General features: G+C 37.4%; 1 protein-coding gene across 3 annotated transcripts in view; it reads right to left on the bottom strand.

The window, feature by feature from the left end:
• Tbc1d19 (TBC1 domain family member 19) overlaps positions 1 to 22,091 on the bottom strand; it is a 188,036-nt gene that overhangs the window by 125,578 nt on the left and 40,367 nt on the right. The window contains exons 5-7 of one of the 3 annotated variants that reach the window (XM_008837347.2): positions 7,472 to 7,546; positions 6,364 to 6,427; positions 4,766 to 4,812 (exon numbers count right to left, since the gene is read on the bottom strand). The exons of 1 other annotated variant lie outside the window; for it this stretch is intronic. In XM_008837347.2, coding sequence (XP_008835569.1) covers positions 4,766 to 4,812; positions 6,364 to 6,427; positions 7,472 to 7,546 — 186 coding nt within the window. The remainder of the gene's footprint in view (positions 1 to 4,765; positions 4,813 to 6,363; positions 6,428 to 7,471; positions 7,547 to 22,091) is intronic. One more of the 3 variants, XM_029565543.1, reaches the window with a different exon arrangement.

Below are 22,091 nucleotides of genomic sequence, written 5' to 3'. Positions count from 1 at the left end.
AACCAATACTGCTCAAATTATTCAAAAAGATAGAAATGGAGGGAGAACTCCAAAATTCCTTCTATGAAACCAGTATCACTCTCATACCAAAGCCTTGTAAAGATACAACCAAAAAAGAAAACTATAGACCTATATCCTTAATGAACAGAGATGAAAAAATTCTGAACAAGATACTTGCAAGTGGCATACAAACATATCAAAAAGATCATCCACCATGATCAAGTCAGCTTTATCCCAGAGATGCAGGGATGGTTCAATATATGTAAGTCAATAAACGTCATAAATCATATAAAGGGGGTCAAAGACAAGAACCACATGATCATCTCATTAGAAACTCTTGCAAGAGCAATAAGACAAGAGCAGGAAATTAAAGGAGTAATAATTGGAAAAGAAGAGCTCAAATTATCCCTTTTGCAGATGATATTATATTATATCTAAGAGATGCCAAAAATTCCACCAGAAAACTCCTAAAATTGTTAACACATTCACTAAAGTGGCAGGTTACAAAATTAACCTACAAAAGTCTGTAGCCTTTCTATATACCAATAATGAGCAATCAGAGAAAGAGTACATGGAAACACACCCCTTCACAATAGCTGCAAAAAGAATAAAATACCTCAGAATAAACCTTACCAAAGACATTAAAGAGCTCTACAATGAAAATTTTAAATCTTTAAAGAAAGAGATTGAGGAAGACATCAGAAGATGGAAGGACCTCCCATGATCATGGATTGGAAGAATTAATATTGTGAAAATGACGGTCCTACCAAAAGCCATTTATACATTCAATCCAATGCCAATCAAAATCCCCATGACATTTTTTACAAAATTGGAAAAAAACATCCTAAGATTCAGATGGAAGAACAAAAGACCTTGGATAGCCAAAGCAACCCTGAGCACTAAGAGCAATGCCGGGGGGAATTACTATACCAGATTTTAAACTGTATTACAGAGCTATAGTCATAAAAACAACATGGTACTGGCACAAATATAGACCCATAGATCAAGGGAACAAAATTGAAGAACCAAATATGAGTACATGCAATTTCAGCCCCTGATATTTGACAAAGGGGCTAAGAATATTCACTGGAGGAAAGATAGCATGTTCAGCAAATGGTGGTGGCAAAACTGTATCTCCATCTGTAGAAGAATGAAACTAAACCCCTATCTTTCACCTTTCACTAAAGTCAATTCCAAATGGATCAATGTAAACCTGAAACTCTGAAACTGTTAGAAGAAAACATTGGCAAAAACCTATAAGATATAAGTGTAGGAAAGGATTTTCTAAACCGGACATCAACTGCTCAGGAAACAAGGGAAAGAATCAACAAATGGGACCTCTTTAAACTAAAAAGCATCAAAGGAGGCAACCAGGGAAGTGAAGAGAAAACTCACAGAATGGAAGAAAATCTTCACCAGCAACACATCTGACAGAGTTTTAATATCCATAATATAGAACAAACTCAAAGAACAGAAAATCAAGACAAGAAATAACTCAGTTAAAAGATGGGCTAAGGAACTGAACAGAGAGTTCTCAAAAGAAGAAGTAAAGATGGCTATGAAGCATATTAAAAGATGTTCAATATCACTAATAATCAGGGAAATGCAAATTAAAACTACTTTCAGATTTCATCTTACCCCAGTCAGACTGGCTAAGTTCAACAAATGTTGGAGAGAATGTGGAGAAAGGGGAACACTCATCCACTGCTGGTGAGATGGATGGCAAACTTGTTCAAACCCTATGGAAAGCAGTGTGGAGAACTATTAAAAAACTACAAATGAACCTACCATTTGACCCAGTTATACCACTCCTTGGCATATACCCAAAGAACTCATCCTATTGCAGAGATACTTGAACATCCATGTTTGTTGCTGCTCTTTTCACAATAGCTAAGAGATGGAAGCAACCTAAGTATCCCTCAATTGACGAGTGGATAATGAAAATGTGGTTCATTTATACGATGGAGTTTTACTCAGCAGTAGAGAAAGATGAAATCATGAAATTTGCAGGTAAATGGATGGAACTAGAAACTGTTATACTAAGTAAAGTAGCACAGACTCAGGAAAAAAAATCAACATATATTCTCCCTCATATGTAGATCCTAGAAACAAACCCTGATAAGTGAGTATGCATCCAAACATAACTACAGGAACCAGGATAGTGGAAAGGAAACAGGGAGGTAAAGGAAAAGAAAGAACCTGAAAGAGAAGAACAGTAGGAAGCAGGCCTTAATAAGGGAGATATGGATTAAAATTGGCATAGTTTAAGGGAGGAGGGAGGGAAGGGTATACAAGGAACCTAGGGGATAAAGGGAAAGAAGGAGCTCAAGAGAGGTAGGATCGTAGGAGAAGGGTATTATTAAGGGAGAAAGGGGGGAAATGGGGGCACCTTAATTGGTGAAACCACGATGGAGGGGTGAAACAATGCAAGAGATAAATAATGGCTAGCTAGTTTTAAAAACCAGAGGGAACCATATTAGTCCAACAACCTACTGACAAGTTATACATACCAGATCAAGAAATATATGTCTAGGTAAGGTTTATCTAGAACAATTGGTCTTTTCCCAATATTCATCTACATGACACACAGTACTAAAAGTACCAGACTGGTGGAACTAAACTTCTTGGATGTTTAACAGACATACTCTGAGGCCTATACTAATTTGGTCAGAGGGACATAAAAGACAGTTTTTGCTCCTTGCCCTCCTAGGTCGACTAGTTCCAGGGGACTATGAGCATCTCTCAAACTGTCCTGTAATTGTGGTGGGTCACCTGTCCTCTTGATCAAGGAGGCTGAGCAGACCCCACAAGATGGACTTGAACCAGTGTCCAGTCTACAAAGAGGAGGGTCAACACAGAGAAATTATTTCCTCCATACTTCCAAGCGAAGCCAGCTATGGTCAAGCAGGGCCTTTGACTCATCTTCACAGAGGTGGAACTGGTGAAGGAAAGGAGCCAGGGGCTCCTTCCAAGACCATGTGACCCCTGAGGAACAGATCCTCAAATGACCTTAAGAGTAAAAACAAATTGGTTTATCTGGGCCAACTGTATGGCCTTAAACTCCCAAAAGGAAAGTGTAACCAAAGACTAAAGGGGCCAATATAATTTCTTAAGTGTCCATATGTATAGCTAAAGGCTACATAACAAGCAACAATGCCAGATAGGAGATACCTTCTTTCAAGTTGTTGGCCATGGTGGCCAAAGGGACTCCCAGATAGTAATCCAGCATAGAACTGGGAAAAGGAATAGCAGACCCCAATCTTATCTAAAGGAATAATGACAACTGATTGCTGCTAGATGAGAAGCAGCTGACCCTCCTAAAACAAAAACCTCTAGACAGGCTGACTAGATTCGCCAGATGGATAAGTAGTGGGGAATGGCTGGGGGTGCCGACAACACAGCAGACAGCAGCAGGGACATCAGAATATGAGGGCTCTAGTGAGGGGAAGGGGGCTATGGGAGAGTGCCATCTGGGAAGTGGGTGTATAATTGAATAAGATAGTTTGGGATGTTTTGTGTGATACACACACACACACACACACACACAAAATCAAAATTTTTTAAATGTATTATATTTGAGGAGGAAGCATGGAAATTTACATCATGTTAATTAGTAGAGGTGATAAGCATTACCATTGAAATCTACCCAATGACATTATAGACATACACAGTCACCAAGGACCCAAGTGCAACCGATTATGACTAGTAATAATCAGATACACACAGATTACAGATGCATGCACCAACATCTCAGTGTTAGTAGCAAAAACAATGAGTCTTTCTGCAGGGAACAATATATTCTAAAATGAAATGGAGATCTTTTTTAAAGGTTAAAAACTCATTCAATTTTACATCTTGTAATGCAGGGCTTATACTGAGTTCAACACTGTATAACTGTATTAATTCAACTGTGAACTTAGAAACTTACAGCCACTTCTGAAAGAGATGTACTCTTGCTCTGAAGTGTGTTACTGAATATGTTAAAGCTGTAATGAAATGCTTCTTCTAATCACATAGTTATTAAAAAAATTTTAATTTCCTTCATGTTAAGTAGTAGAGGTGATAAACATTACCACTTAAATCTACCTGATGACTTTATATCCATACTCAAGTACTAAGGATCCAAATGTAACTGATTGTGACTAGTAATTCAACTGTGAACCTAAAAATTTACAGCTACCTTTGAAAGAGATGTATCCTTGCTCTGGAATGTGTTACTGAATATGGTAAAGGTGTAATGAAATGCTTCTTCTAATCATGTGGTTATTAAATTTCAAAAAATTGAAAAAAAAATAAATTAAAAAAATGGCAGATTTGATGAGCATTTTTGTGTGCCAAGCACCAGGCCACATGATTTATATTCACTATTTTTCAGTAATTTTTTAATTATATTTATAGCTGTGTGTGCAAGTGCCGCATTATGCATGTGGTGATTGAGGGTCAATTTGAAGGACTAAGTGCTCTCTTTCTACCCTGTAGGTTCTGGAGATTGAACTCAGGTGCCTTTACCTGCTAAGCCATTGCACTGGCTGTATAATCACTATATTTTAATCAAAAAGTCTTTATGATTGATGTGCTGCCTCTGATCTTTCCATGTTCTGATGTTTCCCAAGAAAAAATTCCAAACACCAACCTATGTCATTTCACTGCTTCAGTGGTTCTGAGGCCTTAACACAGCAATCTCTCCACCCAGACACAGTTACAACATCCTCTTCCTCCCATTATTCCTCCATTGATGTTTAAATAATTATCTAATAGAACATACCTCAAGAAAGTCCTTAGGTGCATAAACAGGTCGAAAAAGACTTAAATCTGGAATGAGTTAAGATTAAAACAAAATTTCAGGTAATATATGAAGCCATCAATAAATGAAAATGTCTCACATTTCTATAGACATTGATCAATTCAAATATATGAGTATCAATTATTTGTCATACATTGTGTTAAATATTAGGAACACATAGATGAAGATAATTTTTCCTCCTGACAATCTAAATGACATACTATAGGTGATATTAAGAATTTCTTTGTAGGTTCAAGAGGAGAATTTTCAGTCTTTAGAGTACGAATGGTGCATTCAGTGAACTCCTCTGGCAGGGTGAAACTGTTCACCTTTTGGGGTTTCAGTTGTGCCCTGTTTGCTCTATTACACACATTGCTTATCTAGTCTCCAGACTCTATATTTTTCAAAAAATTATTCTTATTTTTATGCATACGAGTGTTTTGCCTGTATGTACCTAAGTGCACCCATGTCATGCAGTGCTGGCAAAGGTCAGAAGAGGGCATCAGATCCCCTGGAACCGGAGTTACAGATGGCTGTTAGCTGCCATGTGGGTGTTAGGAACAGAACCCAGGTCCTCTGCAAGTGCTCTGAACCACTAGGCCATCTCTCCAGCCTTCCAGACTATAATTTTAGCAGTGGTGAGGGAAGGGAGAGGAGAAGAATAGCTACGGACATGTCTCTATACAAATATAGGCATCTATAATATACAGTTATTACTCATCTATTTATAGAACTAGCTTTAAATTATAATGAACCAAAATAAAATTTAAAATTATCTTAAATGGGGCCAGGTGTGGTGGTGCATGCCTTTATTCCCAATGCTTATGAGGCAGAGGCAGGCAGATCTCTGTGAGTTCACCGCCAGCCTGGTCTACATAGTGAGTTCCAGGACACCTGGAGCTACAGGGAGACCCTGTCTCAAAGAAAAAGAAAAAGAAAAAGATAAATATATACATATATATATATATTTTAAAAAAACAAAAAAACATGGGGGCTGGAGAGGTGGTTCAGCCTTAAGAGCACCAGCTGTTCTCACACAGGACCCAGGTTTGGCTCCCAGCACCAACATGGTGGCTCACAACCATGAGTAATTTCAGTTCCAAGGGACCTAATGCCCTCTTCTGGCTCTGAAGGTACTATGCACATACCTGGTGAACATACACACATGTAAGCAAAACACAAATAAGCAAACATAAAGTAAAAATAAAAAATCTTTAAAAATTACTTTAAACCCTTGAAACATTTTTCATTAGCCATTCTCTTCTTAGCATCTCAGCATGAGTAAGCTTACAGAATCTCTGCCTCTACTGAAAAGTGTCAGGAAGCCATTGAATGAGTTTTATTTACTTTTATAAGAATATTTTCAGATGCTGCTTGAAAAAATGGCACATGATCTAATATTCTCAAGACAATGGAGAACGCAGCCCAAAGTTAAGAGTTCTTAATCTGCAAAACAGAAATTTAAACAAACAAATCAGATGACAGAACATTTGTGGAAATGTGGAGTTGGCATTTTCCAAACAAATTACTATGCTATTTCGGATCAAATTACTAAATTTTGCAGAAAGTTCTTTGCCTACCTGGTTCATCAGTTCCCATTTCATTCCATTTATTGAGAAGTTCTTTCTGTTCACCAACTGGTCTCTAAAAAAGGTAATTTAAAACTAGTTTCACTTTTGAAGTTTATCAAAGAAGCTTAAAAGCAAGAATCAGTAACTTATTTAAAAGTTTAAACAAGCTACCATAACATAAGGGAAAAATTCATTGAGTATGGAAAACCCTTTTGTAATTACAATTAACTTTTAACGAGTACATCTAGTCTGAACGGCTTACTTACAATATGGTGCTAATGAGTCTGGGAAAAGAAGGTAAATATCTGTACTGGCCAGTCAACCTCACAAAGAACTGCTCCTCAGCCACACACTGCATCTCTTACCCCGTCCAGCAAGTGCACATTGAAAAGGGGTGTGGCCAAGGCAGTCCGAGTCAGCAATATCACCTTCATCACTTTCTGGGTGAAGGACAGTATCACATACACTACACATTCACATAGTATTTCTCCTAAACTCACTCTTTTCTCTTCACACCATCCTGCTGTTGCCTTCAGAGGCTTCTCCTTGCCTATCATCAAAAGCATCACTCTCTCCAGTCAACCACAGGAATAATAAGCCAGCAGGGAAACAAAGTTAAGGGAAAGTTGAGTTCTCTTACTTGTGAGCACTATGCAATATCCAGGATAGACTCCATGACCCATCTCATTTCTGCTCTCCCACCATCAAAGCCCAGAGTGGCAGATAAACATCAGATACTTATTCTAAATAGAATTTCAGGTCTACTGAGATGACAGATTATTCTTCTCATTCCTTATATTAACACTAAAGATGTTACCGTATGGCCAATTATAAGATCATAGGAATCCCGAACTTCAAGAAACAGTGCTCAGATGGAATGTACAAAAATATAAGTACATTCTGTTTTGTTCTCAAAAAGGGTTATTATAATCATTAAAGCATACACAGTAAATATACATATAAAATATACCTGAATAATAGGCATTTACATGTTACTCAGAACATGCTGACATGCCAGGAAATGAAGAACAATATGCCTAACAAGTCTACAAATCTGTGATACTTTTCAGTAGTTTATTCACAATAAAAAAATTCAGCAGAAAAATGCTAACTGTACCTTTCGCGCCAAAGGGATACTCAGTTCCGTACACATACTATTTAAACTCTTCAAAATTCTTTTTTCCCAACTCCCCTGAAACAAAAGGATAATACATCATTGCTTCTCACCAACAATGCCTACACTAATCAAACAACACTAAAGTTTCTATGTTTTGCATGGAAATGGCAAAGCTGGTTGAGACTGGTTATTTCATTCATTAGTTCACTCATCAAGCATGGACTGCTGCCCCCATATGTCAGCACTATCCAGAGTGCTGTGAGATCAGCAATACCGCCAGCCTCCCCAGGCCATGCATTGAAGACTTGTCCTCAGCATGGTACAATTGAGACACAGGAACCTGAGAACTGGGGCCTAGTGATAAGGCCTTTAAGGTGCTGGGAACATGCCCTGGAGGGCATGCTGGGGTCCTGGCTTCTTTCTTTCTTTCTTTTCCTGGTCAAGAGTTAAACAGTTTCATAGTCAAGTACACCTAGCAGAGGCCTGAAGTCCTTGACTCTGACAGTCATAGACTTAAGCATCTGAAATCATGAACCAAAAACAAACCTTTTGTCTTTGTAAGTTAAGTGTCTGAGGTATTTTGTTACAGTAATGGAAAGGCGACTAACACAAGCAGTGACAAATAGAAAGTCTCAGTCCTCAAAAGAGCAAACAGATGAAAATGAAGATGAAGATAGAAATGAAGATGGGAGAAATATCAGCAAATCACAGGGCAACAAAAATTCAGTGAAAAAGTAGCAAGTAACAAAAAGGTACACTAAAGTTAGGCATTTTATAAGTGTTTGATCCTTTTAACTCTAATTAAATCTGCAGGTCTATTATTGTAATTTTTCCAAGCATGACATTTCACCCCTAAATATGTTAGCTATGTATTCTAAGAACAAAGGCCTTCTGCATTCTACAATACCATTATTATATCTAGAAAATTAATGATAAACCTTCATATTGTCTAACATTTAGTCCATATCCAAAAATTTCCAATTTTCCCCAAAAATGACAATTTTTTTTTCTGGATCTAGGATCCATTCAACATTCATGTACTACATTACATTCAATAGTGCTATAGGTTAATGTAGAGTCTTTCCCTGGCCCTTCCAGCTATGTGATATTAACTTTTTAAATAATCTAAACCAGTTATCTTTTAGAGTGTGCCATAATCTTGAGGTTTCATACTCTTTTTATCACAGTATGGTACTGATAGCCTTCTTTCCTATTCTATTTATGTCTTAGAACCTGGAAATTTTAAGTTAATTTTAATTGTCATGGATATGATTATTTATATACAGCATGCTTTGAGCCATAAATTGCCGTAGTAATTTTTGTAATTTTACTGAAGTATGCAGACAAGTTATTTCTGGCTCACTGACACCAAAATTAGATAATATCAAAGTTCTAAAATTCATAGATTATGGGGATAAAAGGAGAGTGCTGGAGATCATGTTGTTCAAAAAACCAGTTATAGTTAGTCAAAGAAAGTAGGAGAATAGCTCTCTTATATGGCTATCATAGAAGTTAGAGCTGTCAAGACATGTCAACTGCTTTGCATAGTAGCATAATGATGGTAATAATTCTGTAGCTGATAGCTTCTTTAATGGCTGTCCTTTTCATAGCTGTTTTAATACACATTTAAATATGTTTACCCCTTTATCTGGCACATGCTCTGTGCTCTATTTCAACATCCCTGTTTCCAGTCAATCTAAATAAATCATGTTCACTTTTCAGGTGTTAGCTTAAACACTGCTTCCCTCTCTCACCTGGTCCTCTCTCACCTGGTCCTCTCTCACCTGGTCCTCCACCCCAAAGAGCACTGGGTGCTTTTGCCCACAAGTTTTTCTAACACCCTGTCCTTTACTTATCATGGCACATATTTTTTTAGAACATTGAAGATGCTCAATATTTGCACAAAGTTCTACTCCAAGTAATGTTGAAGCACTGAAAAAAGTTCAATACAATGCCCTAAAACAATGGTCAAAGAGGAAAAGAATAATCATGTGTAGGAGAAATATGTATGAAATGTATAAAGCTTGACTTATTAAATGCATAGGAATATGCAGTCATATGCTCTACTCATGAGCTATACCTTCTAAATGTGTAAAAATATATTTTTAAAATGAAATGGGGGGGCTAGAGAGATGTTTCAATGGTTAAGAGCATTTACTGCTCTTTCAGAGGACCCAAGTTCAGTTCCCAGCACCCACATGGCAGCTAACACCAGTCCTTAATTCCAGTTCCAGGGAATCCAACACCCTCTTCTGGCCTCTCCAAGCACCAGGCAAAAATGTGGTACAGTTACATACATGTAGGCAAGACACACATAAAATTTTTTAAAAATTAAATGAAATAGTTCCCAAACTAATTCTATTTCCTGGCTTATTTTCAATATTCTTCTTGCACTATAACAAACTCTCTTATACCCTATTTGTTACCCTTTACTTGAGTATCCTGTGAATGACTGAACCTTAATTATAAGAATGCAACCTATGGGACTGGAGAGAAGGCTCAGAGGTTAAGAGCACTGTCTGCTCTTGCAGAGGACCCAGATTTGGTTCCCAGCACCCACATGGTGGCAAACAACCATCCATAACTCCAGTTCCAGGGATCTGACTGCCCTTCCAACTTCCATGGGCATTGTGCAACATGGGTGCACTTATACACATGCAGGCAATACACTCAGACACATAAAATAAAAATAATAAATAAAATATTAAAAAAGAGAGAAGGCAATCTACCTTCCACCCCAAAATCCTTGTTCACACTGAATTTTGATAAACTGTATTCGCCTTTCAGGTCTCAGATAAAATAGCATTGCCTTTAAATAGGACTTCTGTCATCTGCTTATTTCACCTCAAATTATGAAGGGAGGAGATTTTAAAATAGCTTATTTTTAGCTGGGTGTGGTAGTACATACCTTTAATACCAGCACTGGGAGGTAGAGACAGGCAGCTCTCTATGAGTTTGAGGCCAGCCTGGTCTACACAGTGAGTTCCAGGTCAGCCAGAGGTACACAGTAAGACCCTATCTCAAAAAGTCAAAAACAAAAAGCTTATTTTTAAGATCTACTTCCAATGAAACCATTACTATAGGATAAAATTTACATAAATATTAACAATCTAAGCCCTGGAACTTTTTTTACATGTTTTATTAAATAAATAATCAAATTGGTAACTAATATTAAATTATGGCTCCAAATCATCTCATTTTAACATATTCATGAAAACAGGTCTAGAAATTATTTTTAAAAATGATAAACTTACAGTGGACATCAATATATGACTCATAATAAACACAGTCCATATTTTCAAAGCTATAATATACAATCTCTCTCTCTCTCTCTCTCTCTCTCTCTCTCTCTTTCTCTTTCTGATCTTTTTTAACACAGAATCTCTCTATAACCACAGCTGGCCTGGACTTGCTATGTAGCCCAGGCTTGTCCCAATCTCAGAGATCTGCCTCTGCCTCCCTGGATTAAAGGTGCTGGGATTAAAGGCTGGTGTCACCATGCTCAGCAGAATCTTAATACAACTTAAAGTTTACTAAAACCCAAACATTAGTGGAATTCAAAATAGAAAGATAACTCTTAGAATGACATTCTAACAAGATATTCTGAAACATGTTAGCTTACCCTTTAAAGATTCTTATATTTTGCTAAAACAATTCACTGAGACCTTTCCTTGTAAACCACAATTTTAAGTGATTAATTACAATATTTCTAAATATAGTTTACTACACAACATACCAGTTTACCAACTTTAAACAAGTTAAAATATGAAGAAAACAGTTTTTAAAAACTACAAAGAAAAATAAATTAAGCATCAGAAGTAAATTCTGAGTGTCTTTGGCTGAGAAACCAGCTACATGATTTGCATGTGTTTATATGTGGCATTTTACTAACCATCTTACCATCATTAACTTTTGATTCTTATTATTTTTATTTTTTAGAGTATTTTTATTCTTGGAGAGTTTCTGACAATGCATTCTGATCATTTTCATCCCTACTACTCCTAACTCCTCCCAGATCCACCTTAGCTCCCTACTCCAACTTCCTATCTTCCTTTTTATGTTTTTTCAAAAACCAACTTGTATTGTTTTTTAATAAATTTTTGTTTCATATGGTATTTAGATGGTATTTAGGTTCCTTCCCCATCTACACCTCTACTTATTGCCCAATTTAATATAGTCTAATATATAAAATAAGGCCTACACAGTCTAATTTGTGTCCCCAAATGTCCTTCAGTGTGGGTCTATCCGCTGGAGCCTGGTTTACCTACCAAGAGTCCAATTCTTGAAAGACTGTCTCTGCTCCTCCTAGCAGCCATCTGTTACCAACAGTTCCTTAGGTAGGGTTCAGGTTTCTTACCAACTTCCCCATGTCTATGCTAGGATTCTGTCTGGTTTGAGCTTGCATGGGTCTTGTGCATGTTCTCACCACTGCTGTGAGTTCATATGAGTAACTAACCAGATGTATGGAAAATTCTGTTTCCTTGTGGTCTACTCCTCTGGCTCTTAGAATCTTTCCGCTCCCTCTTCTGCAAGGATTCCTGAGCCTTGGGAGGCAGAAATTGGATAAAGGTGTCCTATTCAGGGATAAGTACTCTGCAGTCTCCTTTTCTCTGCATATTGGCCAGTTGTGGGTCTCTATGTTAATCACTATCTGCTGTGTAAGGAAACTTCTCTGGTGAGAGCTGACAGATGCATTAATCTATGGATATAACAATAGTCATTAGGAGTCAGTTTAATACTATAACTATTTAGAAGAAAAACTGGTATTAGGCTCTCCCCATAAGCTTTGTGACCCTTCTAGCTTCAGGTTCCTAAACCTGATATCAATGTCAATTAGAGTCATTGGTTATTCCCACATTAGTACCACTACTGCACAAGTGAGCTTCATTTACTTCTTAAAAGTAACACATAAAAGGAAAAGGAGAATGCTAAAGACTATTAAGAAATGAAGAAATGCTGGTCAAATCTTTACTCAATTGCCTTTTTTTTTTTTTTTTTTTTGGCCCCAGAATTGAAGCAGGAACCAAGATGTTACTCCAAACAAAAGAAACAACATGACTAAAACTTGAAGAGAAAAAGAATGTTCAATGCAGAAAAACTTGGATTTTTAATGGCTTAAAATGGAAGTAAATGACATATTTGACTTTTCAAATAATGAAAATGTGTTCATTCAAAAAATATTTATTGGGCACCTATTAAACATATGGCACTAAAAGTAAATAAAGCAGCATCTGAAACAAAAAAAATACCATCACCTTCCATCATTTTTATGGTTGTGGCAAGGAGAGCAAGACAAATAATACAAGCCATGCTACGAAAAGTTCAAAAGAGCTTTACCAGTCCATTTGTCATAAACCACGGGAAGAAGAGGAAAGAAATGAGCAAAGAAACAGGAAGCTAGATATCACAGACCTTTGTCAGTGCAATAGATAACACATCTTTGAAAATCTATTTAAAATGACTGCCATGCTTGGCCTTGTCTTCTCCATTCTCTGTGTCTAATCTGTCACACAATAAAAATGTGGACAGCACTCTGTCAAGAGACCCCTTGAAAGAAACAGAAGAGTGATTCTGTAGGTATTAGAGACAGGAATTGGATTTCCTGACAGGGCAGAGAAATCCAAGAGGAGGCCAGTGGCTGCTCTCATTCTGTAAAGTCCCTTAGAAATTCAAGTCTCTGTTTTGTTCACTCAAAGACTTACTATCAGAGCATAAGGCCAGGACCAGAGAGAAAATTTAAAATGAATAGATGAGCATTTAATAAAACGAGATACATTCCAACAAGCAGAAAATTTACCAAAATGTGGCTTAATGCAGAAATATTGTAGTTCCTTTGTTCAGAAATCCTTAAGCAAAAGATTAGAGATTGAGTCCAGCATGGTGGCACAAGCCTTTAATCCCAGCAGTCAGGAAGCAGAGGCAGATGGATCTCTGTGAGTTCAAGGCCAGCCTGGTCTACATACTAAGTTCCAGGCCAGCTGGGACTATAGGTAAACCATGTCTCAAAAAAACAAAAACCAGGGGGCTGGAGAGAGGGCTCAGTGGTTAGGAGTACTTGCAGAGGACCCGGTTTGATTTCCAGCACCCATATGACAGCTAACAACCATCTGTAACTCCAGTTCCAGGGTATCCAATACCCTCTTCTGACCTCTGCAGGTACTGCACAGTATGGGTACACATACCTGCATGCAGGCAATACACTCACACACATAAAATAATAATAAATAAATAGAATATTTAAAAAGCAATAGTTTACCAAGAGATTTAGAAAACAACTAGAAGTTTAATGCATTAAAATGTTATTTAAAAGGAAAATGTAGCCTTTCACATTTAAAATGTTAAAATAGGAAATCATTTATTTCCTTTTTATCCAAACCCATATCCTTTCTAGAAAAGCTATTATTACTTCAAATCAGGTTCTTTGAAATTAGAATCTATATTACTGACTCAAATATTTCAGGAAATTTATAAATAGGGTAATTTCTAAGCTATCAAACAGATTTATTTTAAAAACACAATTGTATTAAAATCTCTTAAACAGGTAGATAGCCTGGCTACTTTTTTATAGCAATGAGAGTAAATAAGAATTATTTATAAACTATAATAAGCATAGTATGTTAAAAAAATTATGAAGTTCTATAATTTAAAATTATCTATTTTATGTCAATAAAAAGGAAGGCAACGTAACAATAGTCTAGAAATCTGCTTGAAAATATTTAAGTAACTTTTCTCTGAGTATAAAAGAAATACATTTATCCTAGATAATTAAAAAAACAGATCAATATCTAAAAAAAAATAAAGTAAGACTAGAAAGATAGTTCAGTGGGTAAAGGTACTTACCATTAAGCCTGATGACATGAGTTTAATTCCTGGGATCCACATGGTGGAAAAATAGAACTGACTCTGATAAGTTAATCTTATGACCTTGACATATATTGGTATGAGTGCACACTCCCTATACTCACACACATATGTACATAAAATTTTTTAAAATAATATAATAAACATTCATAAATGCCCTCAACCAAACAAAAAAAAAAAACCACCATAGTTAATATTTTGTTTTTGTTTTCTTCTTTTACTTTTTCTGTGTCATATATCTAAAACAGTGCCACCAACTGGGGACAAAATGTCCAAATACTTAGAGCCTATGGGGGACATTCTCATTCAAACTACCACATTGAGCTAGATCTCAATGAGCAGACAGTTGATCATAAAGGAGCAGAGGAAAAAGAGATGCAGCATCAAAGACAAGGAAAACTATAGAAGCTTACAAACACAACATTCTTAATAAAGGGCAAAATTTGAAAAATCAGTGAGACACTGGTAGAATTGTGAGTTACCTAAGCATGGAGAAGTTTTGGAATAATCTAAACAGAAAGCTGATATTAAAGGAAGAATAAAAAGTACTATCAAGCAGAAAAAGTAATCCATGGAACATTGAATAAGTGATTTTAGACTAATAATTCACAGAATTATGAGACTCACTCCATCCCCAGTTGTCAACAGTTTGAGAGGAGACAACAGGCAGCGGAAGTGACATTGGGCTGAGGATCTGAGCAGCAGACAAAATGAAAGTCTGAAGGATAGGAGACTGTAAAGTACAAGAAAGAACCCAACAGAATGGTAGTCTTGAGATCTAGGCTTGGAAAGTTTCATGGAATTAATAGCGATAATTGCTCTACAGGACAGGGGACTGAACTGGCTTTTACACACACACACAAAAATATAGGAAGATAAGCAGACTTTAACTGGGAGAGGGCTGTTGTGGTTTGAATATAAACTGTTCCCAACAGGCTTATGTATTGTCAGTCAATCATGTTTTGGTAAGTGGTTAGATCCTGAGAGTTCTGATTTAATTGATGAACTAAATTCTTTATGTATTTATAATATAATGGCATCATTGGGGAGGTGGAGAAAAGTAGGGGGTGAGGCCTAGTTGGAGGAATTAGGCCACTGGGGATATGCCACATAAGATGTGCCTTATCCTCTACCCTTAGCTGTTGAAACTGTGAGCCTCAAAAACCTTTTGTCCTGTTGAGAGGTTCTCTCAGGTATTTGTCACAGTGATGAAAAGTCTAACAGAAAATTGATACAAGGAGTAGGGTCACTGCTGTGGCAAAACCTGACTGTGCAGTTTAGAAGTTTTTGGAACTGGTTTGTGGTAGTAATTTGGAAAACTTCCGAGAAAGTGGACAGAAAAGGCTTAATGGGTAAATTTGGTAGGTGTTTAGATGACTAGATTGCTGATATGAATTAAGACAGTGCTGACTGTGCTTATGATGTTTTGGACAGGAATGAAGACTGTACTGGGAATTGGAGCAGAGGCCATTTGTGTTACATTACGGGGGGGAGGGATCTGTTTGCATTTTTTCTACATCCTAAGACTTTGTGGGAGGCTGCATTTCAAGACAGATTAATTTGGCAAAGGAATTTCAAGGCAGTCTAAATTTCATGTTGTGGCGTGATTATTGGGTAGTTGCTTTTACCTAGATTTATGGTGAGAACCCAAAGCAAAAAGCAGAGATTACAGATATGTAATACTTAAGTTTGGTCAGAAAAGTCTATGTAAAATTGGGGTTAAGGAAGGTATTTTCTGAAGAGGGTCATACTATTAAAAGGAAGTTAAGTAATTGGCATTAGACAATAGGACAGATAGAAATTCTGATGGCATCTCAGGAGTTGGCCAGATGCCACCCACTGTAAGCTCAAGAGATTTGAAACATTTTTTTCTTAGGAAGAGAATACCTTTGAGGCAGGGGACCCTGCTGACAGTCCTATCCTTTAGAAGAGAAATATTCACTCTGTAGCACTGTAAAAATACGTAACTTGCTTTTTAAATTTATAGGAGTTTATAGATAAGAGTATTCCTTAAGTCTCAGAAGAGACTTAAACTTTTGGACAATGATGGAACTTTTATGACTATGGAGCAGACTTGATGATGAACTAAATTCCGTTCTGAATTATGAGATGAACATGAACTTTTAGAAGTTAGGGATTGAATGCTACAGTTTGAATATGGACTGTCCTCCACAAGCTCATGTATTGGGTGGGGGCCTATTTGCCAGCTGATAGCCTTCTGAGAAGTGATCAGATCATAAGACCTCTGACTTAATCAATGGATTTTTCCCTTAATAGATTCATAATATCATGGCTTTATTGGGAAGTCATGAAAAATAAGAGGTAGGAACAAATTGGAAGAAGTAGGTCATTAGAAACATGTCACCAAAAGATGTATCTTAACCCTGATTCATCTCCTTCTCTGTGCTTTCTGTCCACCATGAGATAAACAGATCTGTTCCTTCATACCTGTCAACCATGATGCCCTGCTCCAACATAGCACAGGTGTGATAGAGCTGGGGGACCTTGAACTGAACCTCCCAAACTGTGAGCCATAATAAGAAGAATCAGTTAATTCAACAAACATTTATGCATAATGTTCTCTGGGCTAGTGTAGTTGTTTGAATGAGAAATGCTCCCCATAGGCTCATGTATTTGAACACATGGTTCCCCAGCTGGTGGCTGTTTGGGGAGGGTTACAGGCCCTTTAGGAGGTGTAGCCTTGCTGAGGATGTGCTTCACTGGAAGTGGGCTTTGAGAGATTAAAGTTTTGCACTACTTCCAGCTTGTTCTTTCTGAACAAGCTGAACTGAGAGGTGATGTCTCAGCTTCCTGCTCCAGCCACCTGCTGCCATGCTTCCCCCACTGTTATGAACTCTCCCTCTGGAACCATAAGTCAGGTTGTTGCTGTAAAGAACCTAACTATGTAGGTCTCTTTTAGGAATGTGAAAGACCTTGGGATTTGGGACCAGAAAAGCAATTAAATGCTGTAAAAAGAGATTAACAAGCTGTTCTACTAGGAGCTTGGAAGACAGTAGTGCTGAAAGTGAGGCAAATGATAGAAGCCTGGCTCAAGTTTCAGAGGGGAACAACGTCTCTCTTGGCAACTGGGCTATAATCCATTTATGTGATATTTTAGCAAAGAATTGAGCTGTTTTCTGCCCATGTCCTGATAATTTAGGTGAGGCTAAATTGAAAAGCAATGTACTAATTTCTTCGGTGGAGGAAATTTCAAGACAAATAAACTGAGTATGTAAAATGGTTATTAGTGATTACTCACACAGGTCTACAATCAGAAATATAAAATGTACAGTTTGGAGAGAAAAAAAGCACTAGAAAGCTTAATGATATAGTTCAGGTATGTGCAGAAAGAGAGGCTGCAATAGTTGATTAGTGCCATTAAGGAGAAGTCTCCTATTCTGCATTGGAACAATAAAGAAGGTGCCCTGAGGGTAAGACCCCATCCAGCTAAGCTTCCAACTTGTAAAAAAGAACATATGGAATTTTCTGCTCCTAGAAAGTAGCTGCATACAAAAGCTGCTACAAATATGATTCATAGGAGCAAGGGTCCAGCCTAAGCTAGCAGTGGAACTTGGCAGTGTCACCCATGTGGTACTGGCTTTGGATGCATGAAAGATGTAAGAGTAAGGGGGTTCAGAATTCTTCCTCTGTGGTTTCAGAGAGCCATTGAAGCCAGGCCATGTGTGGCAGTCCTGAAGTTCCTTCGAGGCCATGAGATAACACTGTGTGAAGCTGTGATGGTGAAGCCTGGGTTGCAGTGGAGATTGTAAGATGTTGGAGATGCCAGAGCCATGAGACATCTGCCAAGGACAGCTTCATACAGGGAGTAAAACCAACCTAAGAAAGAGATGTATGTTGCAGGCAACAAAGCTGGAGCGGTGGAGCTATTTAAGCCCTTTGAAAGTAAAGTCGAAGACACTGGACATGGAGTGACAAGATTTAGTATTTGCCCTGCTACATTTCAGTTTTGCTGTGCTCTAGTATTTCTTCACTATGCTTCTGTCCTCCCTTCTGAAATGGGAATTAGTACAGTCTATGCCACAGTACATTGAAAGTATGTGATCTGCACTTTTATTTTAGAGGTGGTCACAGTTAAGAGATTGCCTTGAGTCCCAGAAGACTTTGTATTTTTGAACAGTGTTGGGACTGTTAAAGACTTATGAGGACTTTTAAAGTTGAACTAAATGCATTCTACATTATGAAATGGCCATGACTCCATGGGAGCCAGGGATAGGAATGTGGTGGTTTGAATGAGAAATGTCCCACATAGGCAGGCTCATACATTTAAATACTTGGTCCCAAGCTTGTGGTACTGTTTGGGTAGGTTATGGAACCTTTAGGAGGTGGCCTTCATGGAGGAAGTATGTCACTGGAGCTGGGCTTTGGGAATTTATAGTCTTGCTGCACTTCCAGCTAGTTATCTCTGTTTTGAGTTTGTGATTAAAGATGTAACTGCTCAGCTTCCTGCTCTGTTCTGGCTGCCTACTGCAAGGCCTTCCCTCTGCAACCATAAGCCAAAATAAACTCTTTCTTCCATAAGTTATTTTTGGTCATAGTGGGTTGTTGGTTTTTTTTTAATTTTTATTTTATGTGTATGCATGTATTGCCTGCACGTAGGTAAGTGCACCCATGTCATGCAATGCCCGTGGAGAAGAGAAGAGGCTGTCGAATCCCCTGGAACTGGAGTTACAGACAGTTGTTAGCTGCCATGTGGGTGCTGGGATTTGAATTCAGGTCTTCTGCAAGAACAGTCAGTGTTCTTGACCACTGAGCCATCTCTCCAGCCCCTGATCATAGTGTTTTATGAAAGCAACAAAAAGTAACTACTACAGCTAGGTGCTATGCTGGGTGCTGAGGAAAAAAATCACAGTCACTGCTCTTAAGACTAACAATTTAGAGCAGAGGTTGGTAGATCTTCTGGAAAAAGACAGATAGTAAATATTTTAGGCTCTGTGGGTCACAAGGTCTCTATTGCAACTACTTAACTCTCATCTTACAGTGCAAAAAGAGTCATGGATAATGTAAATGATTAAGCATAACTATTTCCAACAAAATATATTTTATTAATTCCTATCATTTTTCTATGCCACAAGATAGTCCTATTATTAATTTATTAACTTATTTTTCTTACTGCTTATAGATCATAAAAATTTCAAATGTACATAAAAGGTAAAAAACAATTCAGTTTGGCGGCCAAATACATACCACCTAAATTCTGTCATTAAAACTTTTACTTGAGTATGTAGCTAACCATCTACCCATCTCTCTTTCCACCTAATTATCTTATTTTTATATGTATTTTGAAATAAGTTGCAAGCCTCCGTATACTGCCCATCCTCCAAATACTTCAATCAATATGCATACTTAACCAGAGTTCAGTATTTTGTGGTTCATTTTAGGTAAAAGTTACATAAAATAAAATGTATAAATCTAGGAGTGTCATTTGATGAGGTCAAGCAAATACATATAACCTACAACCTAATCCATAACCAAGGTGAGGAACATGACCAACATCCACAGCAAATTCCCTCATACTTCGCCCACAAATCTCAACCCTCAAACTTACAGAGGCAATTGTTATTCTGAAAAGTTTCTACATAAATTAACTTTCCGCATTCTAAAACTTATCCATGGGATAATACAGCATACACTCTTTATATACAGTTTATTTTACTCAATATAATGTTTGGGATTTATTAATATTATGTGTATCAATAGTTTTTTTCTCTTTATTTCTGAATAACAGTTGAATTATGTAAAGGACATAGCTTGTTAATTCACTGATGGACAGCAGGGCTACTTTCAGTTTGGGGTGTACAGGAATAAGGTTATTAGGAATATTCTTCTCTGAGTTCTTTTTGTGCGTACTTACTTGTTTTTCACTATTGTCGGTAAAACATAGGAATGGAGTTTGTGAGTCACACAGTATATACATATGCTTATTCTCACAGGAAGCTGTCAGACTCCCAAGGGTGTGATTGCACCATTTGAATTCATGCTGTTCCACAACCCCAAGTGTTTGCCTTGCTAGTCTTCAGTTGTGGTCAGCCTGCTGCTGCACACAGTACTATTTTTTAATATTAATTTTTATTTTCATTTGCAACTAGTTAAAAGTATTTTTAAAAAGTGTGTTTTAAAACTCTTGTTTGCTAGTCCTATAAAGACAGGTGTCAGGTTGCGTTTAGCTGAGAGGTTATAGTTTGTCAGCTCCTGAATCTGAAATTAAAAAGTGGAATGCCATCCATATACAGAACGTATGTGTACCATGCACATGCAGTGTCAGCCTCTGACAGTCGACTTTACAAATGATGTCACTATTTGCCTATTTTTTCAGTTATGACAGAAAACCAAATTTTGTGTTTTGTTTCTTAGATTTAATGTGCTAAAACTGATTATTTTTCTACACTTGTTAAAAATTTTCCCTGAGACTGGTGCCACACATCTCGAGAGGCAGAGGCAGGTAGGCCTCAGAGTTTGGGGCCACTCTGGTCTATATAACGTGTTCTGGACTAGCCAGGGCTACATAGCGAGACCCTGTTCAAAAATATTTTTTTTCAAAAACTATTTAGACCCTAGCTTCTTTTTCTTTTTTTTTTTTCAGTGTAAACCTTTCCAACAAAAATTCATACAATTCTATCATACATTTAACTATTATGCTTTTAGATATGGATGGGGGAAATCTCACAAGGTCCCACCTTTAGGTGAAGAGCTCCAGACAACCAATCAATGGCTGCTCAAACAATAATCAGTTTTTTCCAGACAGGAGCTCCCTGATAGGTTATCCAATCCTAAGTGCTCAGCCCTACATGTATATGAGAAGCACTAAATGGACTCATGGGTTTTGTGTGTGTGTGTGTGATATATATGGCATGCACTACATATGTATTTATAGGTAACAATAATAATTAAAGATGTCATGAAATTTGGGGGGGGTCATGAGAAGAGTCAGAGGGGAAAGAGGAGGGAGTGAAAATTATGTAAATATGGTACAGATAAAATCCTCAAAAAATTAAAAATAAATATTATCTAGCCCTAGGAGCTATCACCTAGAGATACAAATATAATATTTCCTCAAAATCTCTACAGTTCCTGTTATGTTGTCTTATTTCATCATTTAATTTCCAGGAGGTTGCAAGTGAAAACAAATGAAACAATAAGAATCTGCCTCACACGCACAACTAGGGACTCCGCAACTCAGCACAGCAAAACATTGTCAGGAGTAGTAGAACCCTAACTGCGGAAGCTAAATGACGAGTTCATAGGCATTGTTTAGAGCATGAGTGACATTTTTTATAATAAAAAAAATGTAATCTGTTGTGAGGTCATCCTGGAGAGGGAGGCCAGCTCTGACTGTGATACCCCCACACCCCCACCCAGCACTCAGAGGAAGGCTGATGGAAGTGCCTCAGTGAAGGACAGCTACAAAAGCTGGGAGCATGTGATGAGGCTCACTGACTTCATATTTTAATGAAGTTGCCTTCCTGCTTAACTTACTTCATCTTTTAAAACTGCTTCTTCATTGTTGCCAGGCAATTAGCAGTGAGAGCCTAAGGTAAGAGCGAATATATTTTAAGTCTGTATCTGCAACACTGCCTTCAAAGGCCAAAGGCCAAGGTTTTTTTTTTTTTTAAAGGTGTCAATTCATTTTGGTTTCATTCCTTTAACACTACAGGCGACAAAGAACAGCTGGTGTGGGACAATGCCTTTTTTTTCTTTCTATTTAATGTTTTCCTTATAGTTAAATAGGTATGAACCTTGA

Source organism: Nannospalax galili, unplaced genomic scaffold (genome assembly GCF_000622305.1).
Source record: "Nannospalax galili isolate Female #2095 unplaced genomic scaffold, S.galili_v1.0 scaffold777, whole genome shotgun sequence".
In the NCBI taxonomy this organism is placed as follows: Eukaryota; Metazoa; Chordata; class Mammalia; order Rodentia; family Spalacidae; genus Nannospalax; species Nannospalax galili.
Note: the sequence above shows the minus strand (reverse complement) of the source record. Positions and strands in the feature narration are given on the sequence as shown.